At 43.8% G+C, this 27,296-nt stretch overlaps 2 protein-coding genes across 2 annotated transcripts in view; both read left to right on the top strand.

Moving 5' to 3' along the window:
• The window catches only part of LOC109864504 (eukaryotic translation initiation factor 3 subunit E), a 43,181-nt gene extending 35,280 nt beyond the window's left edge, over positions 1 to 7,901 (top strand). The window contains exons 10-13 of the mRNA XM_020452355.2: positions 423 to 532; positions 5,796 to 5,898; positions 6,433 to 6,567; positions 7,699 to 7,901. Of these exons, the coding sequence (XP_020307944.1) occupies positions 423 to 532; positions 5,796 to 5,898; positions 6,433 to 6,567; positions 7,699 to 7,734 (384 nt within the window). The 3' untranslated portion in view covers positions 7,735 to 7,901. The remainder of the gene's footprint in view (positions 1 to 422; positions 533 to 5,795; positions 5,899 to 6,432; positions 6,568 to 7,698) is intronic.
• A 2,326-nt stretch (positions 7,902 to 10,227) lies between these two features.
• Positions 10,228 to 27,296, top strand: part of LOC109903956 (R-spondin-2) — a 73,328-nt gene continuing 56,259 nt past the window's right edge. Inside the window, exons 1-2 of the mRNA XM_031792228.1 lie at positions 10,228 to 10,729; positions 11,030 to 11,328. Coding sequence (XP_031648088.1) covers positions 11,229 to 11,328 — 100 coding nt within the window. The 5' untranslated portion in view covers positions 10,228 to 10,729; positions 11,030 to 11,228. The remainder of the gene's footprint in view (positions 10,730 to 11,029; positions 11,329 to 27,296) is intronic.

Here is a 27,296-nt window from a genome sequence, read left to right as displayed (position 1 = left end):
GGGGTTCTCCTTTTGAGGCTTTTGCCAAAGTAAGTTGCTTGGTAACTTAAATGTGGTTAGAGCAAGACCCCCATCCCCCTTTACTCTGCATGTATGAAGAAAAATATAAATAATCCTTCTGTTCTATTTTAATTTGACAGTGAATTGGGTTTTCCCACAATTTTAATCGGGGCCTCAATCCCAAATAAGGACTGCAAGGGGGAAACCTGTTACTACTGCACTTTTATGGCTCTCCAGGGCCACTCAGTCAGAATCCAGTCTTGATTGCCCTAATGAGTTTACTAAAAAGCCTAACATTCATCTAACTGTTTTACTTTCATTTAACCCTGCAGTGGTCTTTTATAGAAATGCATACACCGAGGCAAATACTCACTACAATATTTGTATTACTGCTAACTTTTATTTCCCTCCATCTCTTCCAGGTGCTTGTGAATGACTTCTTCCTGGTGGCTTGCCTGGAGGACTTCATTGAAAATGCCCGTCTGTTCATCTTTGAGACTTTCTGCAGGATCCACCAGTGCATCAGCATCAGGTGAGACCAGGGAGTGATGTAAAGCACCAGTTGGGGAACTGACAGGAAGGACTTTGCAAGAGATCTGTCTTTGCTAGACCGTTGTACGCCATCGCTGTCCAAATGCTAAAATGTGCTTCATGCACTACAGTGGCCAGCTCAGACTAGCTAAAGTACACAGGAAGGTCATGAAAGTCTGTCACCAGCCAATGAGCTTGCTAAGCAGACCAGCTGCAGGAAGAGGGTGGATATGTGCAGTGAATACAGGAATGCCCCCCCCCCCCCCCCCCCCATAGATAAGCGTTTATTGCCCCTTTCCCCAGTCAAATACACTCACATCTCCACATACACATTTTAGGGATTAGGCAATGAGAGCTTTAACTGCTTCCTGGTTGTTCTGCTCACTAAACCTTTAAAGACCACCTCCGTGAGAGACCAAACCAGGGACAGGTTTCTCTCGGGGAGAGGTCAGGTTTTAGATGGGCTTTAGATTTTGCCAGCTGCTGATGCGAGGGAGAGAGGAACAGCGTAGCTCCACTTCTGAGTCGTCCTGGGTCAGGCTGGCTAGTGTTCAGAGGGTTCTGAAGTTCTCGCTTTCCCAAGCCTAGTTACATCCACTACAATAAATGTACCTTAGACAGTCACCAAAACAATACATTTAGTCAATGCTAATTATGGTGAGCGTTAGGAGAGGGTAATGGTACACAATTAAGAATTTGGCTGCCCCTTGTGCAGCAATTCTAGAAAATAACAAATGTATAGCTATACAGATTAGGTGCATCTAGGACCCAGTCTACCATTTAGTTCTCATCTTACTGTGGACTTCGCTCACTCTTCACTCTAGACTGATATACTACTTTAGTTTTACCTCACAGCTTTTAGTGTACACTGAACATTTGTACTTGTGGAAATGCATTTAGCAAGACATAGTTACTGTACTAAGGCAAAAATGGTTATACTACAACTTTGAATGGAATATTTAGAATATGCTGTCATGGACATTGAATGGAAAGGGTGAATGAATTATAACTTTTGACAGAGAAATTATTGCACTGCCTGTTATACAGAGCTGTGGAGGTCTGTAGTCAAGGTTGAACCATGGAACACGATAGGGCTCTGTCGAAATCTCCAGTTGCAGATTGTCTGGAATTGATTAGGAGTCCCGGCTCTTTTTTTTGGCAGACTTGCTGCAATTGGATACATTTACTTGTTACAAAGGTTAGTGGTAACAGTAGGAAGTAGAATTGTGATGTTTCTAAATTTTTGTCCTGTGTTTGTACGTCTTTTGTGAGCTGAGATTGTAAAGGAAAGGTTAAACAGAGCGGTCCTCGGCAGTGTCAGGGATTTCCGTGTTTATTTAAAGCCGTTGCGATGACGATGGACAGAACACGTAGTTTATTTTTTGACAAACGCTCAAATTCCATGTCATTAGTCTGCTACCCAGAAGCCCTCTGCATCCAAGCATGGACTCAAATGAATCTGATCCCCGTTTTTAATGAGGACATTTTTACAGCTGTTGGCTATGAACGTTTCACAGATATTTAGCTTGCTTTTTTTTGCCCACAACTTGGGACGAAAGTAGACTAGAAGTGTGGGTAATTGAGTTACTTTATGCAGAAAGGCTCATGTAAAAAAGGAAGCTGTGAAAATGTGACCCCACGACTTGAGGTTTTGCTCCATAATTGCGTCCACATATCCTCTTGTCTAGACTTGGGTATGTTTTTACAATTTTGATTTCATTTTCTGGATTCACAAACTTAAATATGACCATATTTGACTTTCTTTGAATGTTGATAGCCAGTCATATTTCTAACATTGACCTCCGATGGTACACGGTCCAGTGACTTTGTCAGTTCGTACATAAGACCGAGCCGGTCAGCCGACACTGAAATGTGGCACATAGAAAGGTAGTGGACATCTCTTCCCATCACTCTGTTTTTCTAACACTTAAGTTCTCTGATAGTTGGAATAGTATTGTTGTGTACTTGCATGTAAAATGGAATATCTTTCCACCTCACAATAGTCATTAGAAAAACCACGCGGTCATTTTCCGTTTTCCCGAACAATCTATTTTACACCAAGAAGCCGAAAGTGGGAGCAGTTCCAAATGGCTTGGAATCTCTTAATGCTATCATATGGTAGTGTTTAACAATGCATTCGTCTGAGCCCAGCCACTTTTAGAAGTGCCCCCTTATGGGAGTTTTCCCTCTAACAGTCATCCTGACCTCCCTCCCTGAGTGGGAGGGTGGTTGAGAGACTCACAGGAGTTGTCGTCCCCCCCCCCCCCCCCCCCCCAGCCTAAAATTGAGTGCTGAGAAGCCATTAAATAAAGGGTTGAAATGAAAGCCCCCCCTCAAGGAACAGGGCTATGGCTGTGTAAAACAAAACCAGTGAAGGTGTTCTAGTTGGCTTAAGGGCCAAGGGATATGTCAATGGTTTAGTTTTTAGGTGTAGCCCCCCCTCCCCATTTTCTGAAGTTCTAGGTTAAAAGTTGAGACCTGGTCTATAAGGAAGATAAACCAGAGTCCTTTGTAAAATATGATACATGAATGCGCTTCCACAGGAAAGCATTGCCAGATTTCCCGTAATGAATTAGAGTAGGTTGTTATCACCGAAGTCACCCTGGGTTTATGCAGGGGCTGCCTGGGACTTTTGGGGCACTGCGTGTTACTGTGGTATGCTGGGGAGATCACATTCTGCAGGGGGTTAGGGCTGAGGTGAACTCGCCATGAGGAAACTGGGTCATGTTTGTTTTGATCTCTGTGATCTGAGTCTGGTTTGACTGACATGTGCCCTCCACTTGATGGAATCACCAAACAAGCACACTCTGCGTACCCCTCTGCGGCAGTCACACGTCTCTTGGGTTACATTTTGAAACTGAACTGTGTTTATAGACCTACACCAGTGATTTTGCCCAAACTGGTGCGACCTGTGTCTCTTTTAGTGTTGATTGTGTCATGGCAGACACATGTTAGCCATCATGACCTAAACTCACGTGAATGGACAACTGACCCCCCCCCCCCCCCCCCCCCCCCATGCATGTCAGGTAATTCATAATGAGCCGTAAGTGCAATTTTGTTTTCCGCAGCATTTTGTCGTAGTTTAGTCATTTGGGTGTGAGTGACAGGTTGGTCGTGCCCCTTTCCACTCCTCCAGCCCGTGGGGATTCAACGTTAATCAATTCTTAACTGGTGTTTTTCTCTTCTGGTATCCACCTACAACACTGTGCTGTGGTGAAAGTGGTGATGGATCATCATGCTCTTGTTACTTGGAATCCCCCGTGGCACTGCCTCTTTATGCTGAGGTAATGCTGTTTATTATTTGTTTTTGGGGGGGGTGGGTTTTGAGCCCCTTCCAGACACTGATGTAATTTCAACCCCCTCCGTACGTAGTTTTGCTGCTACTTTCAAAAAAGATGCCAAGCTGGGTCAGAGCAGCGAGAATGTGTTTTTGCTGTCGGGCCTTGAGGTAAGGCAAACATTATCCCAAATGAGGTTATTTCCAAATGGGAATTTACGAGATAGAAAGTCTTAAAGAAGTCAGCGTTTGGGAAGTGACTGTTGAAACGGTCCTGCTGGTATTGGCAACTATTGTGGACTGGGTCTGATCCAATGGCGAGAGGTGGTTTGGGGTGGCCAGGGTCTGGCATACTCGCAGGTCTGTCTCTCCGATCTCCATGGGGGAGAAGAAACTTGATTAATGGAGCAGGAAATTGTAATGAGTGGGGTGCACTTTTCATACAGTCATAACCCCACGGTCCCCACACACACTAGTATCTGTTGTTGAACAAGTGTATTAATGAGGTTCGTTCAAAGGTGTGTGTTAGTTGACTGGGCTGTGGGATGAGAAGGAACTAGCTATACTACTTGTGGAAGAGATGGGTATATTTATAGGCCCTACTATGAAATGGAGCACCAGCAGGAAATGCGGGGCGGGCTGGACGGAGTGGGTCTAGATGGTGGTGGTAGTAGTACCAAGGGGGTTTAGTTATTTTCAAAGCCTCAATGGAGGCCTGCTTCACTGCAAAAGGCTTTAGATCAAAGGTGGCCAGGCGCCCACCACCTCCCTCTCTCCCTCTGTGACACATCCATGTCCCACCGCTCTATCAAAGAGCTCCACGGCAGCAACCTGGCTTTCATTTGGGGACAGTAGCAGGTCCCACTCTGTCACGGCAGGATCTGGACCCAGTGTGGTGAACCTAAGTGTGTCCAGGAGAGGACATCAAAGAGTAAAGTGACTGGCTAGGGAGAGAGAACGGGATTCCCACTTACTCCTCTAATTGCGTTAGCCAGGGGAGTCATAATCTTCTGTTCTAGTTCATGTTAGATCATTTGCGGGTGTTCCCCTGATCTGGTTTCTTTGACATGTCTATTGTATTTTACTTTATTGGACTTTTTAGCCTAAGAATGTGTATGACTTGGTAATGTATTAGCATTGTCCTGTTAACTTTTAGTCAATGCAGCCCATTTATCATATTTAGTAGTGTAGCAAATGTAGAGGTACGGCATCAGACCTCCACTGAAAAGGATTGTCATATACGCGAAGTGTACCAAACATTAGGAACACCTTCCTAATATATGCTTGCACTCCCCTTTGCCCTTCAGAACAGCCTCAATTCATCAGGGCATGGAGTCCACTAGGTGTCAAGTGTTCCACAGGGATGCTGGCCCATGTTGACTCTGTTTCCCACAGTTGGCTGGATTTCCTTTTGGATGGTGGACATGTCTTGACGTTCACGGGAAACTGAGCCTGAAACCCAGCAGCGTTGCAGTACGTGACGTACTCAAACCGGTGCGCCTGCTACCATTTTTTTTTAAAATATAGAATAATTAACACGTCTCGATCTACACTGAGTTGAAGTGGATTTAACAAGTGTCTTCAATAAGAGATCATAGCTTTCACCTGGTCAGCCTGACAATGAAAGAGCATGTTATGTACACTGTGTGATCTTGGCTTTTTTGATGTGTGGTCTTTTCTGCTGTCTGCTTCAGTTTGTTAGAGGCTATACCCAACTTTGGCCCCTGGGCAAAAATGGGCCCAAAAAGGGTCCCCCGAAGGGTCAAATATTGTCCAGAAATTACCTCATTTGACAGAGGGGTACACCTTCCCACACCCCAGTTGATTTAATGTGGTGTGTGTATGAACTATATAGACAACACTCAGGCCACATTTTTCTTTAAACAATTAGCAACTTCACATCTGTACCGCCTATTTAATTGGAGAACACGTGTGTATTGTTCCACTCGCCTTCTAAAAATCCTGTTTCTCCTCTGCTCCTCCTCAGCATGCTGGCAGACAAGCTGAACATGACCCCCGAGGAGGCGGAGAGATGGATTGTCAACCTTATCCGCAACGCCAGGCTGGATGCCAAGATAGACTCCAAACTGGTAAGACTGACGCCCTGTCTGTCTGCCTCGACAATCAATGACTTCTGCTCCCACGCAATTGATTAGTCAGTAGTGTTTTATTTTTATTTTTACTCCTTCGTAATCGGGGAGCTTATTCTCCGGTGTACCTCTAGATGCAATATAAGTGCATAACTGTAGAATGACTGAGACGAGAATAACAAGGCATGGGATGGGCCATTATCATAATAGGAGGGTATACAACACAGTACAAAGTAAGCAACCACAATACCTTACCCTTTTTTAAGTCCTTGTTCTCCTCTGTACAGCTCCACATTGGGTCTTGCATGTTTTGGCGTACCCATCACGGCACAGAGTTCTCTGTAATCAGCAAATCATACCCTAGCCACTCTGCCTGGAATGACATAGAATTACCTAGATGTGCACTGAAATTTACATAAATGTGTCCTGAGAGGCTGGCGGTTGGCGTGTCTGTGAGACCAGATGTGATTGGCTCTCCCCGCTGTGTGATTAGGCCTAACTGTGCGCCCCTCGCCCTGTCCTGTTCTTATCCAGGGTCACGTGGTGATGGGGAACAACGCTGTGTCGCCGTACCAGCAGGTGATTGAGAAGACAAAGAGCCTGTCCTTCAGGAGCCAGATGCTGGCCATGAACATCGAGAAGAAGATGGCCCACGCCAGCAGGAACGAGGTAAGCGAGTTGTCACCACTACCCACCCTCCCATCCCTTGTCAAAGACTAGACTACCTATTCCCTTTTCCAACTGACTGTCTCTTACATGGGTGGACACAGTTCAAAGCCCTCTCGAAATGATCAGCTCAGAGAGAACAGGGCTAGAAGAATGTCGACGAACCAGCTTCAACAAAATGCTCCACTTGACTTTGAATCAGCCAGTAAGAGCAGGTTTTAACGGAGCTAGCAGGCACTTTCATCATCCCATTGATCTTTATAGGCCTAATGACAAGGTAGATGTCAATGCCACCGTAAAACAGGGCCTGTCCCCTGTGACTCAGCTACCACTGCGCAAATAAGGTTGATTCTCACACTAGCCTCAAACTACTGAGTTCCCTGCACTTAGTACAGGTCCCCACAGATGTTTGGCTTGGGGTCCAAATTTCGGTCTGTTTTGATCTTGACCGTGTATGAGTGGTATGTAAGACTAATCCACGAAGGTAATCCTCAATGATCACACACATCCCTGAGCCCCACCCTCTCCCCATGCCAGCAGTACTCCTTGAAGAGGAGAGAAGGACATGTCTGTAAAAACCTAAATCAAACGGATTCTTAAACTTTCAAAAGAGTCAGCCCACCGCCTCCAGGACCCCCTCAGATTAGTTTGTATAAACGTATGTCTAATCACAACGGGGCCAAATGTGCTTTTAAATGTCCCCTTTTAACTGTCCAGTTCTGAGTAGGTATCTTTTGATGTTCAGTTACCACCTCTCTCTTGTTTGAATATCTGCAGGAAGAGCGCTGCTATAACTCGGTTTAGTAAAAGCAGAGACCCTCGTTAAGTAATTTCTCTAATTAGATAAGAGGCTGCAAACAAGTGTCATTACATCCTCAGGGCTACAAATCACTTCTAATACATTTACTGCCTGCCATCTGGGTGGGCTGTTGGGGGTCTGTTACGCATGCCTATACACACGGACGGACACACACTTGCTCACATTTGATGTCAACTTCAAGTGTTCGTCGACATACTCTCATGGGGATTTCTGTTTCTAATTCATCACAGAATTCATTAAAGCCCAGAAATAAAATGCTGTATGTCTGTCTGTCAACTGGTAGTCTAACCTCTCCTCCCTTTTCCCCCCCCCAGACACCCAACTGGGCAGGTCAAGAGACTGGCTTTTAGCAAGACACCACCGAGAATATTTTTATTCCTGTTCCTACACAGCATTCCCATCCAGCAACAACATCCTGTTTTTTCTGCTTGTCTCTCAAGGAGCAGAGGATTTATTTATTTTTTTTGCTCTTGGTTCAAGTCAACAGTTATTCAATAAAACAGACGTGCAAAAACCATTTTCACCAATGATCGCTTTATTTCTGGACATTACAGATGGTGGTTGAGGCTTAAGTGGTTAGACTTTTGCATTAGTAATACTTGGAAGTTTTAATGTGTGAATTAAGTCACTGAGTGGGACAGTTAATACTGTTTTAGGTGATGCGGCTCATGTATGCGCTGTAATGATGAATGAGTGTTTAGGCTATTGGGTTTCATGGTGTTTTAGTGGCCCGGTTCACCATGGCAGTCACACAGCAGGGGAAGTGGGAGGAGGGGGGGCAGACAGAGGTGATGTACAGTTAATAGTGGTCATATTCTCTGCCAGTCATCTTTCCCTCCGAGGACATGAGGGACTCGTAAACCTCCATTAGCCAGACTAATCAGTTTAATGTGCCTCTTGCGCCCCCCCCCCCCCCTTTTCTCACCAACTCTTATTTCAGCTTCTGTCTTTCTCACGTAACTTTCTTTCCCTTTACCTCTCAACTTGACCTTGTTCTAAAAGGGGAGATGGTTTCAGGTAGGTGACTATTGTGAGTGACTAGTGGTGCTTTGGTAGACAAACTTTCATGGGCTGCTACGTCTCTGGGGAGCAAAGAAGAGGTGCTTTCAGCTTCCATTGGCACTCAGGGCTCGGAGCCAGACGATTCAAACACTGACGTCACCTTGGACCAGGCCAGCGGGGAGGATAAAGTGATTGGTTTGCCGGTCCTTTGCCATGACGCATCATGAAAATAAAAGTTCTCCTAGCCCTTAATTATCATTCACCTTACCAGTGCACTCTCCTGTATTGTTTTAGTAGGATGTCCAGACCAATACCAGACTTGCAGCAAACAGCCCTTTGACCACAATGTCTGTCACTGCACTCGAATAAAGAACTAAACAGTCAGGCAAAAGGTCACTATCGGTTTTGGCTGGGAAACTTCCATGGGTCTGTTTTTACATATTGTCCCAAGGTTTTCCCCCCACAAAAGGTTTGCAAGCGGTCCCAGTGATGAAATGGAAGACTTACATCGTCTTTTTATTGCTTGAGGTTAGAACGCTTGTCTTGTATAAAACCAGTGTGACAATGTGTAAAAATGTCATGGAAGGTCTCTGGTTTTCTCTGGAATGGTATTCCTATATGATGCTGCTCCTCTTTCCCTAATCTACAATCATTTTTAGCCATGGAACAGAGCATGATTATTTGAATGTTTTCACTACAAAGCCCCCCCCCCCCCCCCCCCCCCCTCTGTTTTTGACAGGTCAGACTCAATTGACCTCTGGCTTATCAAAAAGAAAACATCCAAGGTTTAGATGTGTGCTTTATATACAAGGACTACGTTTGGAGTGTACCATATGCATTACACCAATATGTAACCACTGGGCCTCAGTCATTTCCTAAAACTCTACCTCCTGTTTATTTTGAGTAGAATATTGCTTAGTGTGCCCGACACACACTAATTTCCTAAAATAAATAAAAGATTAAGTGCCACACCTAGTGGTCAAAGTGGGTACAGCATTTACAGCCTATTTCTATCAGAACGAGATGAATGCTATGATGGACCTAGGTGGGTATCAGGAAATCTCAAGTAGGGCCTAACCTGGGGTTTTTCTGGTCTTTTTTTCAGGACCGGTAGGCCTATACTCTGGTAATCACTTTTGACTTACCTTTCAGTTAGTTTTGAGGTCGTGCAAGTATGTCTAGTTTTGTGTCGGGTTGATTAGGTAGATTGTTTAACTGTTAAAGTTACCAACTTTATATCACATCCATTAGTGGGAGTAAATAGTTGTACAATCACATTACATTCTCCTAGTGTAAGGCCTTTGCATCTTTGAAGTTGCATGCATTCTTGTTCCTTGAGAGCAAATTACAAGAATGAAGTCAACGATGAAGGTAAAACGTTGATGATGATCATTGTCTTACCAATGTATCCATTAAAATTCGACCAAAGCCATACAACTATGTTTTCTTTGAAATTCTAAAATGAGAATAACTTGCACTGCAATTCACTAGCTTTTTCGAGACAAGAATAGGCCTATTTGTCATGTAGTGGAAATAACAGTTTAACCATGCAGGTACTAGCAAGACCACTTCTCATTGGTCAAATGTGAATAATTTGGACGACAAAACAATCTCCGTTTCCAAACCCCATAGAAAACGTTTACATTTTTTTTTACGTAAAGTACCGTAATATTTGTTTTTATCATTTGGAATTTGAGAGTCTTTCGGTCATTCAACGTCCAAACTAGGGGTTGATAGCCTTCAACAATACCCCCACTCTAACGTCACGGGTTGTGCGTAATTTCACGCGAGAAAACGGCTGCGATTGAGTTGCTCATGCACTAGGACCCTGAGGGAGCCTCAGTGTAGCGTGAGGACCTAGGCTGCTAAATAGCATGTGTCATCTTCATTATCTAAAATAATAAGAAAAAACACTTCACTCTGGTCAAGGGGCTTCTAATTCTGAGCAACCCCAAAGATCTAGACATCTCCACGTGACAGGAGCAGCTATATGAGAAAGCAGCCCAAGCATCAGGACCAGTAGTAACCTACCACTTCACCATCTGCTCGAAGCGCAAATGCAGACAATCTAGAGGAGAATCTACTGGCCTCACATCCTTTGCTTTTAAAAACCCCAACGATAAACGGGACGTCCGAATGGTATAGACAAGTTGGAGTGAAAAAGGACACGCTATCCGCGGGGAAATAGGTATTACCGGAATAAAACTCGCGTGCGTCTCAAGGAGAAGGGAGATCACTCGGACCTCTGTTCTCTTCAGAATAACTTTTCATACAAGAGGTGATGCTGTATGCTCCAGACCCGCTGTGGCTTTCTGAAGTGGATTTAGACTGTCACATATGCAGGTATGTTTCATATTGTGTTCACTGTTAAACACAGCTTCTTGCGCTCATTATATTGGAAGGTTATTGCTTGTTTTTAGAGGCGTTAGAATTCATTTCATGCCAAGCTCTTTTTTTTGTCGAAAATGGAGAGTAAATTAACACGTGTGGCAGAAGAAAAATGTTTCATTGTTGCAGTGTATTTAAATACAGTAGGCTTAGCCTCCTAAACTCTTTAGATCAAGTATTTTTCCCATGTTTGGATAGATGTGGATATCGTCACGTGTGTTATCACAATAACCCATATCTTTTTTTTTTTTACAGCACGCAAAGGGACACTTGTGAATGAAGGAACGGTGATCTTCATAAAATGATATTATCCCGCGGTGAGATACTATGTTGTCGCTGCTCGTTTAATGCGTGACAAATTGGAATCATTCAAGAAACTGGAGGAAGCGAACCAGATAATTCATCCCAAACACCATTGGCACTTCTTATTCGAGTCGGAACACCAGCCGTCCAGATGCAGTTTCGACTTTTCTCATTGACTTTAATCGTGTTGAACTGTATGGAGTACAGCAACTGTCAAACGCAGTCAAATCGCTGGAGGAGGAACAAAAGAGGTACGTGAAAAAATCGTCCATCTCTGCATATAGCATCAATGACAATGTGACAGTTGAAAGCGAGAAGTTTTGGATAGTTTCTGAGACAGCAACATTAGAAAAAGAAAAATCGTCATGGTCGGAAAGATAATATTGAACATTCTGAGACCAAGAGTTTAATCAACATTTGTTGCCATTATATATCCGGTTCTGCTTATGATGATGTCATCATAACCATGATTAGATAATTACCGTGCCAATGTTTTCAAACAAAACTCGTTGGCACGTCTCCTACACACTGACACTATCATCGCCCTGAGCACGGTATATTGATCAGTGACCGTCCAGCATCCTGTAGACTAGGGCTAGGCTATTTGAGGTGATGCATATCTGGTAAATGCGCTCGTGAGTTCCTGGACTCTGCTATTATCACCCGACTGCCGGTATAAGATTAAAAGCGCAGTGAAAAAAATGTATTCGATCCACCTAATATATCCATCCCGCCAAAAACGAAAAGTCCCACAGCGATGTAAAGCAGTAGCCGAGTCTGTCCAGACTGTGGGTAATGTTTTACGAGGCAACTGTTCGGAACTTCATGAGTTCAACGTGGAAACTATTTTTCTAAATTGGAACAAATTGTTGAGACTTCACCGCTCAAAGACATTGTTAGTTGTATTACTAGATTACAGGTCATTCATGAAGCTCAGTTTTGGGGACATTTTGGCAAATGCGCAAAATGTGCTTCTTGGACACATAACCGTCATGGTTTGCCAACCATAAAATGCCTGATAAGATTTGTGATATTATCTGCTTCATATTTCTTACATAGTTGCTGTTGGTGAGTCGTTTGGTCAAATACCCTAGTTTACCCCAAATTGCTTCGGGCTCTCTGTGCTCTTACCTGTCCGACTGTCCGTGCCAACAAAGAGAGGTCTGTGTCTTTAATTAAATGTGGTACTGCTTAGTAGGCTACAGCGACGAGACGGTAAAACGCTGGTAGTGCGGCTCTATCTATTGTGGAGCGCAGCGGCTTAGGGGGGCGTATTGTGGGAGTTTTAATGAATAGATGCGGAACCCCCTTCCCTTGTCATATGAATTCGACCTCTCCAACCTCCTAAGCTGGTTTTAATTGATCTCATAACCGCAGAGTTATCTTTGAACAGTTGGTACATGCATAACAATCGCCTCTGGCGATTTAGCCCATTGGTAAAAACAACAAGGTGGAATGAATGAGCAGACTGTGACCATCAGTGCGTCTGCTGTTAGCAGCACCCCTCTGGATCTGTGACATAAGCAAGGTCCTTACTCCGTTGGTGGCAAGGGAGAGAGGGAACACTGCTTAATCTGAAGTGCATGTGCTATTCCTTATTGATCCCATGGTAGCCTGGTTATAGCACCAATACCCTAAACAGAACATGTTAGGTCTATACAGTGTGGTGTGGAGTACAGTAGGATGGTCCTCTTCTCAATGCAAGTCAATGTAAAGTCAATGTAAGGCAATCACAGATTGAATCATGTGCAAGGCATGCCAGGGGGAACCTCCACTCCTGGCTGCAAGCCTTCCACTGCCCATCTGCAAATAATCAAGCAATCACTGTGGGGTACTGGCACACACACTTTTCTCTGCTCCTCTATTTTTCTCTTAGGATTGGGGTGATCTCAGATGCGCCGTAATATAATGTTCTTAAATGGGATCAAACTTTTTGGCACAGAGTGGAACTGGTTAAGTTTGAGATGTTATAGGGAGAGAGGCAAATTGATAATGGCATAGATATGTGTGTTTGTCTGTGTTTCTGTGTTTGCTGTTGATAGAAGTGGTTGAAATGCTTTTGGCTAACAGGCTAGACAGGTATAACCCTTACGTGTGTGTTTGTGTGTGTGTGTCTGAGAGAGAGAGAGGGATGGGTGGGGATGAGAGCAAAATGTTAGCTCTTACATTTGACCCTTTGAACATCTCAAACTGGATGCCCCAGCCCTCAGCAATGTATGGCTTTTGTACAGATAGTTTTTTGAGGGAAGGTGGAGGATTGGTTCCTGTTATTTTGGATTGGAATGGTCCAATGGAATGGTCCAACAGGCCAAAAGCGACATTTAGCAGACACTGGCAGGCAGCCAGGCTTTAGGTTTTCACTTCCTTCCTTTATTTTTTGTTATGGTTATTGAGAGAAGAATGTGAGAGAGAGATCACTGTTCAATATGCTCTGAGAGGGCTGAATATTTGTGCCTTGCCCTCAAGGTTCACCATGACAGCTCTGGAACGCAGCAGTAATGTAGTGAAGTTTCCAAATCAGTCTGGAGTGTTGAGTCCCAGACACATTTTAAAAACTGAATATGGAATTGGTCACGTTAAGCTCCCCAGGCATATATATTTTATGCGTAAAGAAAAATATCCCGTGTGTGGAGGAACAAATGTCTTTACCTTTCAGGCTGAAATAAATTCAAATAAATTGGCTGAAATAAGTAGTAGAGCCTTTGCCGTTGACATACAGTATGTAATTGGATTAGCTTGGGAAGTGTATGGGAAGGAGATGGGTGTATAGTAAGAGGATGCAGGGCTGTTCTAGTCAGCAACAGTCTGTGTTCAAAGGCAAACTGTGAGTCAGGCTAAGGCTAAATGAAGGGTATCTGTGGTGTAAATGGTTTGATCATGTCTTGCAAGCAGCTCCCATAATCTACTACATGACTCAATCCCCTGTTACACTGTAGTTGTTGTTTTTTCTCTTCATATAAAACCCAATGATTTACACCTCCTTACTCCCACACTCCACCCACTAAAAAATAGGAAATCATGCCAATGAAACCTGCTATGATATCATTGCTAGACTCAAGGATATTGGTTTTCATTTTTATTCTCTGGCTAATGATGCCACCTGCTGACTACATAAAAACAGACTCAAGTACCAATGTTGCCTGGAGGAAGAGATGCACCATGGGTCAGGGGAGTTTGTAAATCCACTCCTAGGACATGGCTATAGTAATGAAAGACTGTACAGCACTGAAGAAAAAATGTACCCTTAGTGTTCTGTAATCACTCCAAGGTGAATTTAGATTTTGTAGGTCAGCTGTTTCAAAAGATCATAGAAATGATACGGTTTTGAATGTCCCCACAATCAGATTTTTTTTTACAGTAATAAAAGAATCCGGATCAGATTCGTTCAAATAATAATCTTCAGCTATTTTTCCAACGTTGCCTGAGGAAGAGTCTAGTAGTCAAAGTGCGTTTTCCAGTTGTGCGTCCAGTTGTGATGTACAATGCTGACTGCTCTGTAGTATTTTGCAAATGCATTCTGTTTACTAAAGTTATTTCCAACGTACTGGCCGCCTACTCTTCTTCTTTCTCAAAATGATATGAAACAGATTTTGAGATGAAGATACTCAAAGATGTACTCCAGGATCTTAAGCAGAACAAATTCATAATGTATCATTCATACCAATTGCAAAAAAATATATTATAATAATATTTGCAGGGCGTAACTGGTTCAAATCCCCAAGTCGACTAGGTGAAAAGCTGTCGATGTGCCCTTAACCAAGGCACTTAACCCTAATTGCTCCTGTAAATCGTTCTGGATTTAGCATCTGCTAAATGACTCAAATGAGAATGTAAAATGTACATCATTTGATGACATAGTACACAGAAAACGGGCACTACTTTCAAAACTACTGGCTGAAATTATACAAAACTTCGAGATTGCATCTCTAAGTAACTTTGTAATCACTAAGTGATAATAAATGATCTCGATTGTGTCAAAGTCTACTTGAATATGGAGTTTGGGCTTATTTGAGGAAACGGACTCAATTGATGTGAGAAGATGAAACACAGTGATGATGCATCTGATGGAAAATGTTATGTAGAACATCCCGGAATCAGATGTGTTAGTACAGTACCTGCTAAAGTTGTATTCATTAGTCAACAAGCAGAAGGAAACGAACTGAAACAGCGAGGGACTACCAATAAGAGACTCTCATTTTTGTTTCCCTGTTTCCTGTTGCTTGTAGTAAGCACACACACATTCAAAGGGGTAGGATAGTCAAGAGCACCTCTTTGACACGGCAGTACAGTGTGGGTAATACTTAGAAGGATATGCCTTACATTTACGTTTGAGTCATTTAGCAGACACTCATTCAGAGCTACTTACAGGAGCAATTAGGGTTCAGTGCCTTGCTCAAGGGCACATCAGCAGATTTTTCACCTAGCCGGGTACTGGCCCAAGACTACCTGCCGTCCTGAAAGCACTCAGACCGCACTTGCTAATACTCTGAATTTTCTGTGAGAGAAATGGATACAAATAGCATGACAGTCAATTTGGGTAAAAGCGTCTGCTAAACGGCATATATTATTATATATTAATAGCTTATGACTGTCTATTAAATAGCTTATTATCCCTCTTATTGTTTGGTGGACATGAAGCCATTTTAAACTGACTGAGTGAGAGAGATGTGAAGGAGTGAGTCAGAAGGTTTGTAATTGAAGTTGGAGATGATTTGGAGAGAATTAATGTGTGTTTGAGTGATTACCCCCCCCCCCCCCCAGGGAATGCTCCACGGGGCCTCTCTTTAAAGCAGCTTTGCCACTCTGCCTTTGGAAAAAGTGAAAAGGGGCCCGCAGATGGCATGTCTTTTAACAAGGCTTTTTCACATAATGCCACTCTAATCCACGGGATGGGTGCCCTGTATCCTGCGTTTCTCTCCTAAGCCAGGAGGACTGTGTGACCTTTTTTTTATTCCACAGCAGCAGTGCGTTTCTCCTGGCTGGTTATGAAGGAGCCCTGTGCGTTGAGTCAGCGCGCCAAGCGGCACATGGAACGATCACTTTACGGAAACGCTGAAAAGCGATCCGTGGTTCGTGGTGTGGAATAGCAGTGTCGTCCATCCTCCTAAGTTCTGCTCCTTGCCGAGGGGGCTTTTTTAAAGATGAGAGGGAGTGGAGGGACGGGGACGGGAGAGAACATATTTAAGCAGATCAGCTGGATGTGGCTGAATATGAGCTGCATCACCTGAGAGGGATTTACTGCTCGCCAAGTCCTGACCTGAGCCCCGGCTGCAGCGTCTAAGAGGAACCGTGTTCCCTTTCTCTTTCCAGGCCCCATCAGCCAAGCTGTTAATGTGAGTGTGTGTGTGGATATGTTTGTGCGTGCGTGTGTGTGTGCGTGCAAGTCTTTATGCAGGTGTGTTTTTGCGTCTGGACAGTTTTGTGGAAAATCATGGCAGATAATTCAAGTTTTCAGCTGCATTGACAAATAAATTCAGTCACAAAAACAAAATCTGTGAACGACAGTACCTGTTGCGGCGAGGTCAGTCTGGTGGGACCCACTAACCCAAGCATGTCCAGTCTGTCTGTCTGTAGTGTAGCAGACCTACTAGGTCTCAGTCACAGCCGTATCAAATGAAGCCAGTGAAAGGCTTCTCAGTCCTCAGTGCACCAATGCCATGCTACACTGGTGGAAATCCCCCCTGAGGTAAAAAAAAAAAAACAACATAAAAAAACAACACAGGTGTCATGAACTTGTAGTCAGGCTCGGAGAGATTCTTCAGGACCCACGTGACAAGCTGAGGGTTATCTGTTTCTGTTCTGTCTTCATTATCTCTCACCAGAAAAAAAGAAACAAATCTGTTAACCCTCTGCCTATTCACCCTCTGCCTAGCCCCCTTCACCCGATAAACTCAATTCGCCCTAATTAATTTAAATTGGCACCAACATGTAGCTTTCTGATTCGATGGCGTTTGCAGTAGGCTCGCAAACTAGAGGGTTTCGTTTTTTTTCCCCCCGCTTTCTCTTTTTTTTTCCCCCTGTGCGCTGTTTCGTGTCTTGAGCAAAGACTGAGGAGGATCCATTTCACACAGAGGAGAAGGCTGGCTTTGTAACGCTTCTACACGTTTCCATTTATCACGTCACTGCAGAGGCTGTGTGTAGATTCGGTCCCTGTTTTTTATTTTTCTCAGGGCAATGCACAAGGGGGGGGGGGGATCTTCTCTTCCACCCTCAATCATTGTCATCAGAGGATTCCATTATGTTGGCAACGCTAAATGCCAAACAGATGTTTTTCTTTCCGGCTACATTTTACCACACTGTAAAAGTTCATTTTCGGAAATGTGAAATAAAATGGACTTATTATATAAATCTTATAATACACTCCATATTTCCCAGTGGTGATTGGAAACTCCAGAGCAGCAGACAAAAGGTCCAGTGTCCCTTTCGAGTGCGGAGGGGAAATTTTGTAGCCCTCACCTATGTTATTCCCTCAATAGCGCGCCTGCCTACAGCAATTACACCTTAATACGTTTTTGCATAAAGCTACTAAATATGGCCAGACAGTTTGGTTCGATACTCTTGAGTTTATTAGGCCATAAAAGTCATAATGTGGGGATCATTTCTAAGTGGCGGGCATAAAACAACAACACAAAAGAACCATTTAAGCACAGAAGCGAGTCGTGCGAGGGCTTCAGAGGTAGGAGAGCGGACCAGAGACAGAGAGAGGGAGGCCCTCATCAACGAACCTCTCACTATACTCATGTGAAGAACAACACTCAAGTATTTACTCAGCATTTACTCAGAACAGTGTATTGACAATAACATGGTCACAACTGGTGTGATTCTTAAGGAATATTGTAAGTATGGGGAGCAGTATAAAAAAGGAGGGCATATGTTGGAAGCTGGAACTCGATGACCAGCAGGTTCGCAGTCGTTGGGCTGCATTAACATCACCGCTCCTAGGGACATAGCTAGAGACACAAGGGCAGGGAGGTAATAGGGATGGTCCAGTGTTGTACTACTGCAGTGAGCCACATATCTGACTCTTGTTTGCCATGTCTGTGTGTGTTCTTCTCCGTGTGCGTGCTGACTAGTACCTACTTTGGATCGATCTCTGCAAGGCCCTGGTAACTGGAGATCAGGAGCCCCCCTCCCTCTGAGACACACACACACGACACGCAGGCAGACAGACAGACAAGTGTGTGGGGTTGGTCTTTGGCTCTGCAGAGTATTTATATCCACGCCTGCTCTAATGGCTGCTACAACAACAGACAGGGAGGCGTGGTGGAGCTGTGTGATCCGGAGTGCAGAGCAGGGCTCTCTCTACCCCCTCCCCACCCTTTAACACTCGACAGATGGACATGCCTCCTTTTTCCCCCCTCTCTGCTTTTATTGGACCTCTAATTATGCTTACATGCCACATCAAAATAAGGCCCAGCATGCAATGCCTTCGGTATGGGGAGGAAGTGAGCCGGTCAGATGCAATAAACCGTCTCACTGTGTGGAACTTGCCTGTAATTTAGGAATCCGCCGGACATGGATGTACTGTACTGGAGGTGGTGGTGGTGGTGGTGATGGTGGTGCTCCCGAACCCACCTTACCCACTGAGTGAGGCTTCTGGATTGATGAGTGCAGCTGTGGATAGGGCTGGGGCTGGGCTTGCTGCTTGACTGAGGCTGGGCTGGGGATAGGGCTGGGGCTGGACTTGCGGCTTGACTGAGGCTGGGCTGGGGATAGGGCTGGGGCTGGACTTGCGGCTTGAATGAGGCTGGGCTGGGGATAGGGCTGGGACTGGACTTGCGGCTTGACTGAGGCTGGGCTGGGGATAGGACTGGGGCTGGACTTGCGGCTTGACTGAGGATAGGCTGGTGGTAGGGCTGGGGCTGGACTTGCGGCTTGACTGAGGCTGGGCTGGGGGTAGGGCTGGGGCTGGACCTGCGGCTTGATTGGTGCTGGGCTGGGGGTAGGGAATGGGTTCGATCTGAGGCTAGAGCTATAGGACTTGGAATTGGACAGGGGCTTGACTTGGGCTGAAGCTTAGGATGGGATATTGGGCATGTGCTGTATGGGGCTAGAACTAGGCTGGGACTACTTAGCTGGGGCTGAGGCTGGAACCGGGATCTGGGCACAAGGTTGGATCTAGGATTAGGTCTCGGGCTGGGGCCAAGTGCTGGTAGTCATTACAGGGCCCTGATGCTGAGCTTAGAGAGAGAAAGAGAGAGCGAGAGAGATTGTCAAGAGGAACAAATGAGATGCCTCGTCAATCATCTAATTAGGCTCACTATGTTGCTGCTATTAACAATGTGGACAGTTGATAGTCCCATACTGGAAAGGGCTGTCAACACAGCACCGTCACTCTGCTCTAACAGAAGTGAACAGAGCCCTCTAGTCATGCCATGCACCAAACCATATGGGTGGCACTGGCATTACATACAGTATGTAGTTACAGAGTTGTAGATAGAGAATAGTGAACAGTGAGATATTCTCACCAAGTGCTGAAAATGAAATGTCCCATTTAGATGCACCAAGTTACTTTCTCTGGATGATTGTCCCGACAAGACCCAAATACAGTGAAGGCAGAGCTCGTTAAAACCATGGTTCCTAGTCTTGTGTACTTGGGGCTTCTGCTCATCAGAACAAGCATTCTCCTCTTCGTCAGACCTTGTCTGAGATGGAATGCATCCCAAGTCATTCCACAAGGACCCAGACATAAGAGTGTCTGTAATCTAGCTGGTTGGGTTTTGGTCAGCGCGTGGTTGTGGTCATTGTTGTTGTTTGTCTTGTTGTTGTCTGTGTTGACTCAAAGCCATGCTTGTTTGTGTGCTTTGCTCTGGCTGCATGCCACACAGCCAGGACACACAGAACAGACAGACAGAGAGATGAGAAAGAGTGTAGGCAAATTTACAAGCTGCATTATGATTTTAATGTCCCGTGTGGCTACCCTACATTTCCAGCTTGTTTGGTTACTGAATATTCTTTGTTGCGGTACTGAACTCCATTCATTGAAAAAAAAATTTTTTTTTGCCAACTTGGTTTAGGGACCAGACAATGGAACAAAACTGAGGTAGAGAAGATTGGTGAAGAAAAACTGAAAGGAGGGAAAAAAAAGAAAAAACCCATTAACATTTTTCAAATTCCTTTCTTTCTTTTTCTTACAGCTATTTGTATTACATCTTGGCCGACTTCTCCTGAACTCAATATGATTTCTTTGAACGGCAGCCAGGTCTCATGAGCACACTGTATAAACAACTTTCACAGACAGGAGCCCTAACTAATAGGTGTAAGTAGGCAGGGGTCACATGTAGTGTACATGTTTACGCACTAATGGGTTTCGGGATGACACGGCCATGATGCCGTAATGGACAGTAGCGAAGCGTAATGGACATTTAGGGCTGGATATCATCATTTAAGCACAGTCGCTTGTACACGCGCACAAGCACACACTGTACAGTGTGGTTTTAGCAAGCAGTGTTTGGTTGAAAACAACACCATTTAAATGTAAGAGCCAGAGGAAGGATTATACCTAAAAAACCCATCAGCTTTTTTAGGATGCAGAGAAAGGATGAAGAGGAGGATAGCAAGAGTGTATCCGGAACCTAAAAGGGTTCTTCAGCTGTCCCCAAAGGAACCCTTTGAAGATCCCTTTTTGGTTCCAGGTTAGGGTTGCAAACCTACCAGTAAGTAATTTTGGTAATTAACAGAAAATCTATGGCAATCTTGATTAACTTTGGTAATTTATAAAAATGTATTCACATACCATATTAATTTATTATATCTGTGCCCATATTTTCCATGAGTTTCTAGTAGATAGACCATATGCTTCAAGAGAAAATAGTCAAATTAATGAAAAAAGCATCTAATCAAATTACATGACTTTCAATTAACTTCGAAATATAAAATCCACCAGTTTGATGCCAAAACATTGACAACAAATACATATTGACATAGTTAATAAAAACATGTAATAAAATAGAAAGGATATTTCATGCTGAAACCCTCATATTAAACATCAATGGTATTCACTAAATTGATGGTTTGTATTTAGGATAATATTTTTTCATTTGTCATATTTTTTATTGTAAAATTCTTATTTCATTATTTCATATGTTTTACATGTGATAAGGCCACACAGGGGGACAGAGATAATTACAGACACCTGTGATAATCTGAAGTACATAAAATCCTTGAAAGATACCACAATTCTAGTAGTTTACTGGTAAACTTTGCAACCGCCTTTGCAACTCTATTCCATGTAGAATCATTTTGGTTCCAGGTAGAACCCCTGTTGGGTTCCAAGTAGACCCCATACAGAGGGTTCACATGGTCTTTCTATTTGAAACTCAAGGAAAATATAGAACCATAAAGGGTTCTAACTGGAACCATAAAGGGTTCTCCTATGGGGCCAGCAGAAGAACCTTTTTGGAACCCTTCTTTTTAAGAGTGGAGTTTTCTGACACTGTATGGCAACCCTACCACAGCAGGGCTAGGAATTCCATCAGGCAGGATTGTTTAGACAAGAGAAGAGACTCCTGTGGTTTGAGTTATCATAACTCCTTAGCACGACCAGTGCCTCGGGGGGCTTGAGTAATAGCAGCGGTTCTTGCATAAAAAAAACAAATTGCTGCTAATTTTTAACAGGAAGTAGTGTGGTATGTTGACACCTGCAAGGTAGGGACTTAGCCTACTCTATGCTGATGACCTCTTTGTGATGAGACACTCAGGGCTTACATTACCACCCATGTCTTTGGATGGAAGCCACGACCTAATTCACGCATATCGCGTTATCTATCCTATCGAACACGTCTTGATGTGTTTTGTTTGTTCGTTTTTTTTTTTAGGAACTCAGTTGGGGTCTCAACTTACTGTTGAGTTAGAATAGTAGAATACACCAGGTGCAATTTCGGAATTTGGTTGTGCATCAGCAGTTTTATTCTTGTTATGTCAGTCACTGACAGTCACTCAATTAGCCTGACAGCAACAATAAAAATGGATTGATAGTTGGCTAGACTAACTTATTTAAACTTGTACTAATCATGGTCGAATTACTGACCGAGTGGCCCCCATTGGTTTTGTTAGTCACTCTCACTCAGATGTCATGTTCAAAGCTGCAAATATTTTTATCCAAACTATGGGAAAATGTGAAAAATTGCAGGAAATTAGCGGTAAAACTGCAAATGTTTTAAATTTCAAGTATTTTTTTTTTACTTAGGGCCCTCAAAAGGCATGACGGCATGTGTGGGAACGCAGACCCGCAAACCACTGCGGCCCCTCATGATGATTTCAGATTTTTTTGTGGCCCCTACCCCCATCAAAGTTGCCCATCACAGCTCTAATATGTCAACCATCTCTGTGAATTAGACATACATTTCACCATCCTAATGTGAACACCTATTGCACATACCATACTGCTCCTAGAGGTGTGGAGTGCTTAAAAATGTTTCTGTACTTTGCCATCCGATTTCATTACTTCTATGGGAAAGGCTCTCTAATAGGACTCTTTTTGTATGGACCGATGCCAGAGATGAGAAGCAGGTACGAGGAGTCAACATTTAATAAGGAACAGACATGAATCAAGACAGGCACAGCGTCAGCACACGGGTAAAACAATGACATTCGACAATCACTGCAGCAGCGGGGAACAGAGATGGGGAACTGACATATAGGGGAGATAATAAACAGGTGATTGAGTCTATGTGAGTCCAATAATATGCTGATGCGCGTGACGGGGAAAGACAGGTGTGCGTAATGATGGTGACAGGTGTGCGTAATGATGGTGGCAGGAGTGCGTAGTGCTGGAGAGCCTGGCACCTTCGAGCACCGGGAGTGGGAGCGGAGCAGTTGTGACAATTATACACCTTTCAAACCAGTAAGTTTTTTTCCACCAACTTTAGCATCCCGCCAACTTTTTGCTAAAAGCCAACCGTCCTAATCATGATTGCAGTAAAGTTCCGATGACGGTATGAAGTGTAGCCGTAATGCTGAGGCGGCATTGACACGGACTACTCTCTTAAGCTCTTGATGGTTGCTAGGCAGCGCCCGTTACTACCATTCTCCTGCCAGTTCTAAACTTTGCGAGGCATGTCACTTCACACATCTCTTTATTTCTTTCTCATAGCCCACCGCATGCACTATTTTCTTAACCACGACTGGCGTATCCATAAAAAATCCTGTTCCAGTAAATATCACTGAATTACGAAAATATTGCAATAAAGTAAGCCCATGCAATTGAAGGCATCAAATTGTTTCTTACTGAAACGCAGGATGAAAGTCATCCAATAGTTATGATACATTTGAAGTAATAGCCTACCCGCGTGTGGTCAACTATTTCAGCACCGTTTCACGCTTCATTGAGACAAGGGTGGGGACTCGTCTTGATAAATCAATCGATGTCAGATTTTGTTTCTTCTTCACGGAATCCACATTTGAATATTGGTGACAATTAGGCTGTAGAAAAACGTTAGCTAAGTCGAGGTGAATGCTGCTCATGATCATCTTCTCTCGTTGGCTCATGTATAAGCACTGGTGAACAGAACATTTGTCAGCATGTTCTGTAGCTTAACAAGTGGATAATGTTGCTCTTCACTCGCAGTCACTTAGTAGCCTAGGCTTACTCCCGACCAAAAAGCCTATGACTCGTCTTAATCAATCAATGTGATTTTGTTTCACGGAATCACCGTCTGTGTTGACTGTGATCAGGGTAACCTAAGTGTCTCGTCTGTTTAATGAGCACAACATCTATTGATTTCATGTGCATGGCATGGCACGGCACAGCCATGTAGCATATAGGCTGCACAGACCAGTAACGACATTACACACACAAAATAAGCCATTCTATTCTTTTGAAAATAAATGATTAGTCTTATGTTTCTTAGGACCTGCCTAAAACAAATGAATAATGGATTTATTAAAATAGAAGTCCACCCACATTGGCCCATGTCCACTCAAATTCATGTGCACGGAGATATAAAAGGCTTATTGCAACAAGAATATGGTGAATTGGGCAAAAAAAAAATGGGTATATATATATATATTTTTTTTTTACAGGCGACATACATTGAAGTCTATCTGTAAAGGGTAAGAAACAGTCCTTAGTTACTGAAGTTCGAAAACCCATGGCAGTTCAATTCTCACTCTCAAGTGAAAGGTGGTGGTGGGATTGGAGATATTGGAGCCAGGGAACGATGCTTTGAAGTCTTTTTGTGGCGTGGACCATATGTGAAAGTAAGACCGTGTCTCGGCCATCGGCCCCTCCTGTGGAGCGCTCCACTTTTGACCCTGTGGATCACCTCAGATCTCCCTCCGGGCCGCAGGGCCGAGCAGGGGTGTGAGGTTGTATCTTGTTAAAGGGTTAATGAGGTAGAACTGTGTGGCACGTTTCATGTTCACCCAGTGGAGAGAGGGAGGGCCGTAGTGGTAGTCAGTGTGACTATGTATACAGTGTGTGTGTGCAGGGCTCTAACGTGCAACCATTTTGGTCGCATACGCTCCTAAATGTTTTGCACCCAAAAAATCTACCAGAATAATTGTTGTTATGATTAGGCTTTGCTGTACCACTGCCTCCAAGTGCCATACCCCTCTTGCCTGGAGAGCAAATCAAGTGCACCTATAGGCCTACGGCTGGCTAATCGATTTGCTCAGATTACCATGTCTGCAGCTTCCTCGAGCGCTGATACTATGAGATTTCAAAAGTTTTAAAACCATGACTAGAGACCCAGCTAGCACATTAGGTTCCTTGGAAGTTTTTGGTTTACCATTGGTTCTGGGAACGAAGCCATACTTTTCCTGACCGGTAAAACGGAAGTGAATATTTCACCATTAAAACTTGTTTTTCAACCACTCCACAAATTTCTTGTTAACAAACTATAGTTCTAATAGGCTAATTGAGTCAATTGGAGATGTACCTGTGGATCTATTTCAAGGCCTACCTTCAAACTCAGTGCCTCTTTGCTTGACATCATGGGAAAATCAAAAGAAATCAGCTAAGACCTCAGATATTTTTTTTGTAGAACTCCACAAGTCGGATTCTTCATTGGGAGCAATTTCCAAACGCCTGAAGGTACCACGTTCATCTGTACAAACACCATGGGACCACGCAGCCGTCATACCTCTCAGGAAGGAGAAGCGTTCTGTCTCCTAGAGATGAACGTACTTTGGTGAGAAAAGTGCAAATCAATCCCAGAACAACAGCAAAATACCTTGTGAAGATGCTGGAGGAAACGGATACAAAAGTATCTATATCCACAGTAAAACGAGTCCTATATCGACATAACCTGAAAGGCCGCTCAGCAAGGAATAAGCCACTGCTCCAAAACTGCCATAAAAAAACAACGTTTATTCAATCAGTGTGTGCCCAGTGGGCGTCCCCTTTTTGGTCACGGTCAGTCCTGACGGAGAGATGGTGAGAGGCAGACCCTCTGCTCCCTCCCTCTGCTGCTCCCTCCCTCTGCTGAAACTGACCATCAGATGCAGACAACATCAGTCCAGTAATATTTAAAAAAGCGAATTATTTAAATGTAGGCTCACTCAGCTATGCCTCACGAGTAATACAACACCTGCTCTATTGCCAGTGTGATCCTATACGGTAACTGCCCAATTGAGGGATACAATGTAATATTGAAATCAGGTTCTTCCACACAGGTGTGGTTCCTGAGTTAATTAAGCAATGAACATCCCATCATGCTTAGCGTCATGTATAAAAATGCACAGTTGGAGATTATTTTGGCTACCATGGCTAGAAGAAGAGATCTCAGTTACTTTGAAGGAGGGGTCTGAAAGGAGCGTGCGCAAGTTTCTGTGTCACCAGATCTCAACCCAATTGAAAACTTATGGGAGATTCTGGAGCAAAATTATGGAATTTGTCATGGAGGAATGATGTCGCATCCCTCAAATAGAGTTCCAGACACTTGTAGAATCTATGTTGAGGTGCATTGAAGCTGTTCTGTTAAAAAAAGAAAATCTGCATTAAATCTCGGTTTACAGCTATTTGTATAAACGTTTTAGCTTTTTATAATAAACAAGGTCTTTATTAGTGTCTAGGGCACATCATTGTGCCTCAGAAGTAGCTATAATTCATATTAGACCCAATATAGGCTTTATCTCAATCAATAAAAAAGGTCTGCTTTTCTGGTGCTCCTAAATTCTATGATGTGCTCCTACATTTTTTTTAGGTTGGACGCATCAGTGCCACCAAGTAAACTTTTAAATTTAGAGCCCTGTGTGTGTGGTGTGTGTGAATTTGTGTGGATGTTTTTGTTTGTTTGGGATGTCTCAAATAGAACCAAGCCCTCAGGGTTGTTTGTTTTCCTGCTACACAGCAGGGAGAAGCTTGGTATCCATCCACCTTTTCCTTCAGATGAACCTGAAGAACCTGAAGTATCCATGGCTGGTAGAGTAAAAGCAGTATGAGCAAAGGAAGGGGTGGGGATGGGATGGAAGACTGTTCCATGCTACATGTGGTGCAAAAATGCCAAGCATGCATGTCCACTCTTCATAGGCTGTCATGTCCACTCTCCTCTCATTCCGAGCCAGGCGTTGCGGGGAAACCCAGGACTCAAACACCACGTGGGAGTGAATTACTGGGACTCGCAGCACATTGCGGTACAGGTGTGAAAATTAGGTGTGAGGTTTATGTGTGATAAATTACCAACAGGTGTGCTAATTTAAGCCACTTCACCTCCACCCACCCCTTCTCTATTTCAACCCCTTTTCAGAGAGAGGAAAACACATTTCACTCTCGCAGCTTGAGAGGAATTCGGGGAGTGGAAAATACCAAATATAAAAAAATTCCCCCCAAAAAAGAAGGGTGAAAAGAGAGAGAAACATAAACCACAGGGCAGAAACATAAACCACATGTTTGTGTCTTCGAGCATGGCCAGAGAGTGATAAGATCCATTGTGTTGAGTCACCCATTAACTCTTTCTGTTATTCTCCTCTGGAGATTAGTAAACCCTGTATCACCTGCACAGACCTATTGGCCATACGGGCATCTAAACAGCATAGCAACATGAAAACTAGAGGCAGATGCTGTATAGACAAGAGCACCGTGCCAGTCAGTAGCTGGAAGATCATTCAGAGTGACAGTAGGAGTAGATCACAGATAATTCTCTAGAGATGTGCCACAGAGGGTCAACTATACACAGTTATAAATGCATCATGTAATGAAATTAGTTTAGTCGCGTTAGTAAATGATGCTATCAAAATAGTCATGCTTTTTAATGGGATGTTTAAGTAATGTGATTAA

The sequence above is a fragment of the Oncorhynchus kisutch genome, linkage group LG2 (assembly GCF_002021735.2).
Source record: "Oncorhynchus kisutch isolate 150728-3 linkage group LG2, Okis_V2, whole genome shotgun sequence".
Taxonomy (NCBI): domain Eukaryota; kingdom Metazoa; phylum Chordata; class Actinopteri; order Salmoniformes; family Salmonidae; genus Oncorhynchus; species Oncorhynchus kisutch.
The sequence above is the reverse complement of the archived record's forward strand: the minus strand, read 5'-3'. Positions and strand labels throughout refer to the sequence as shown.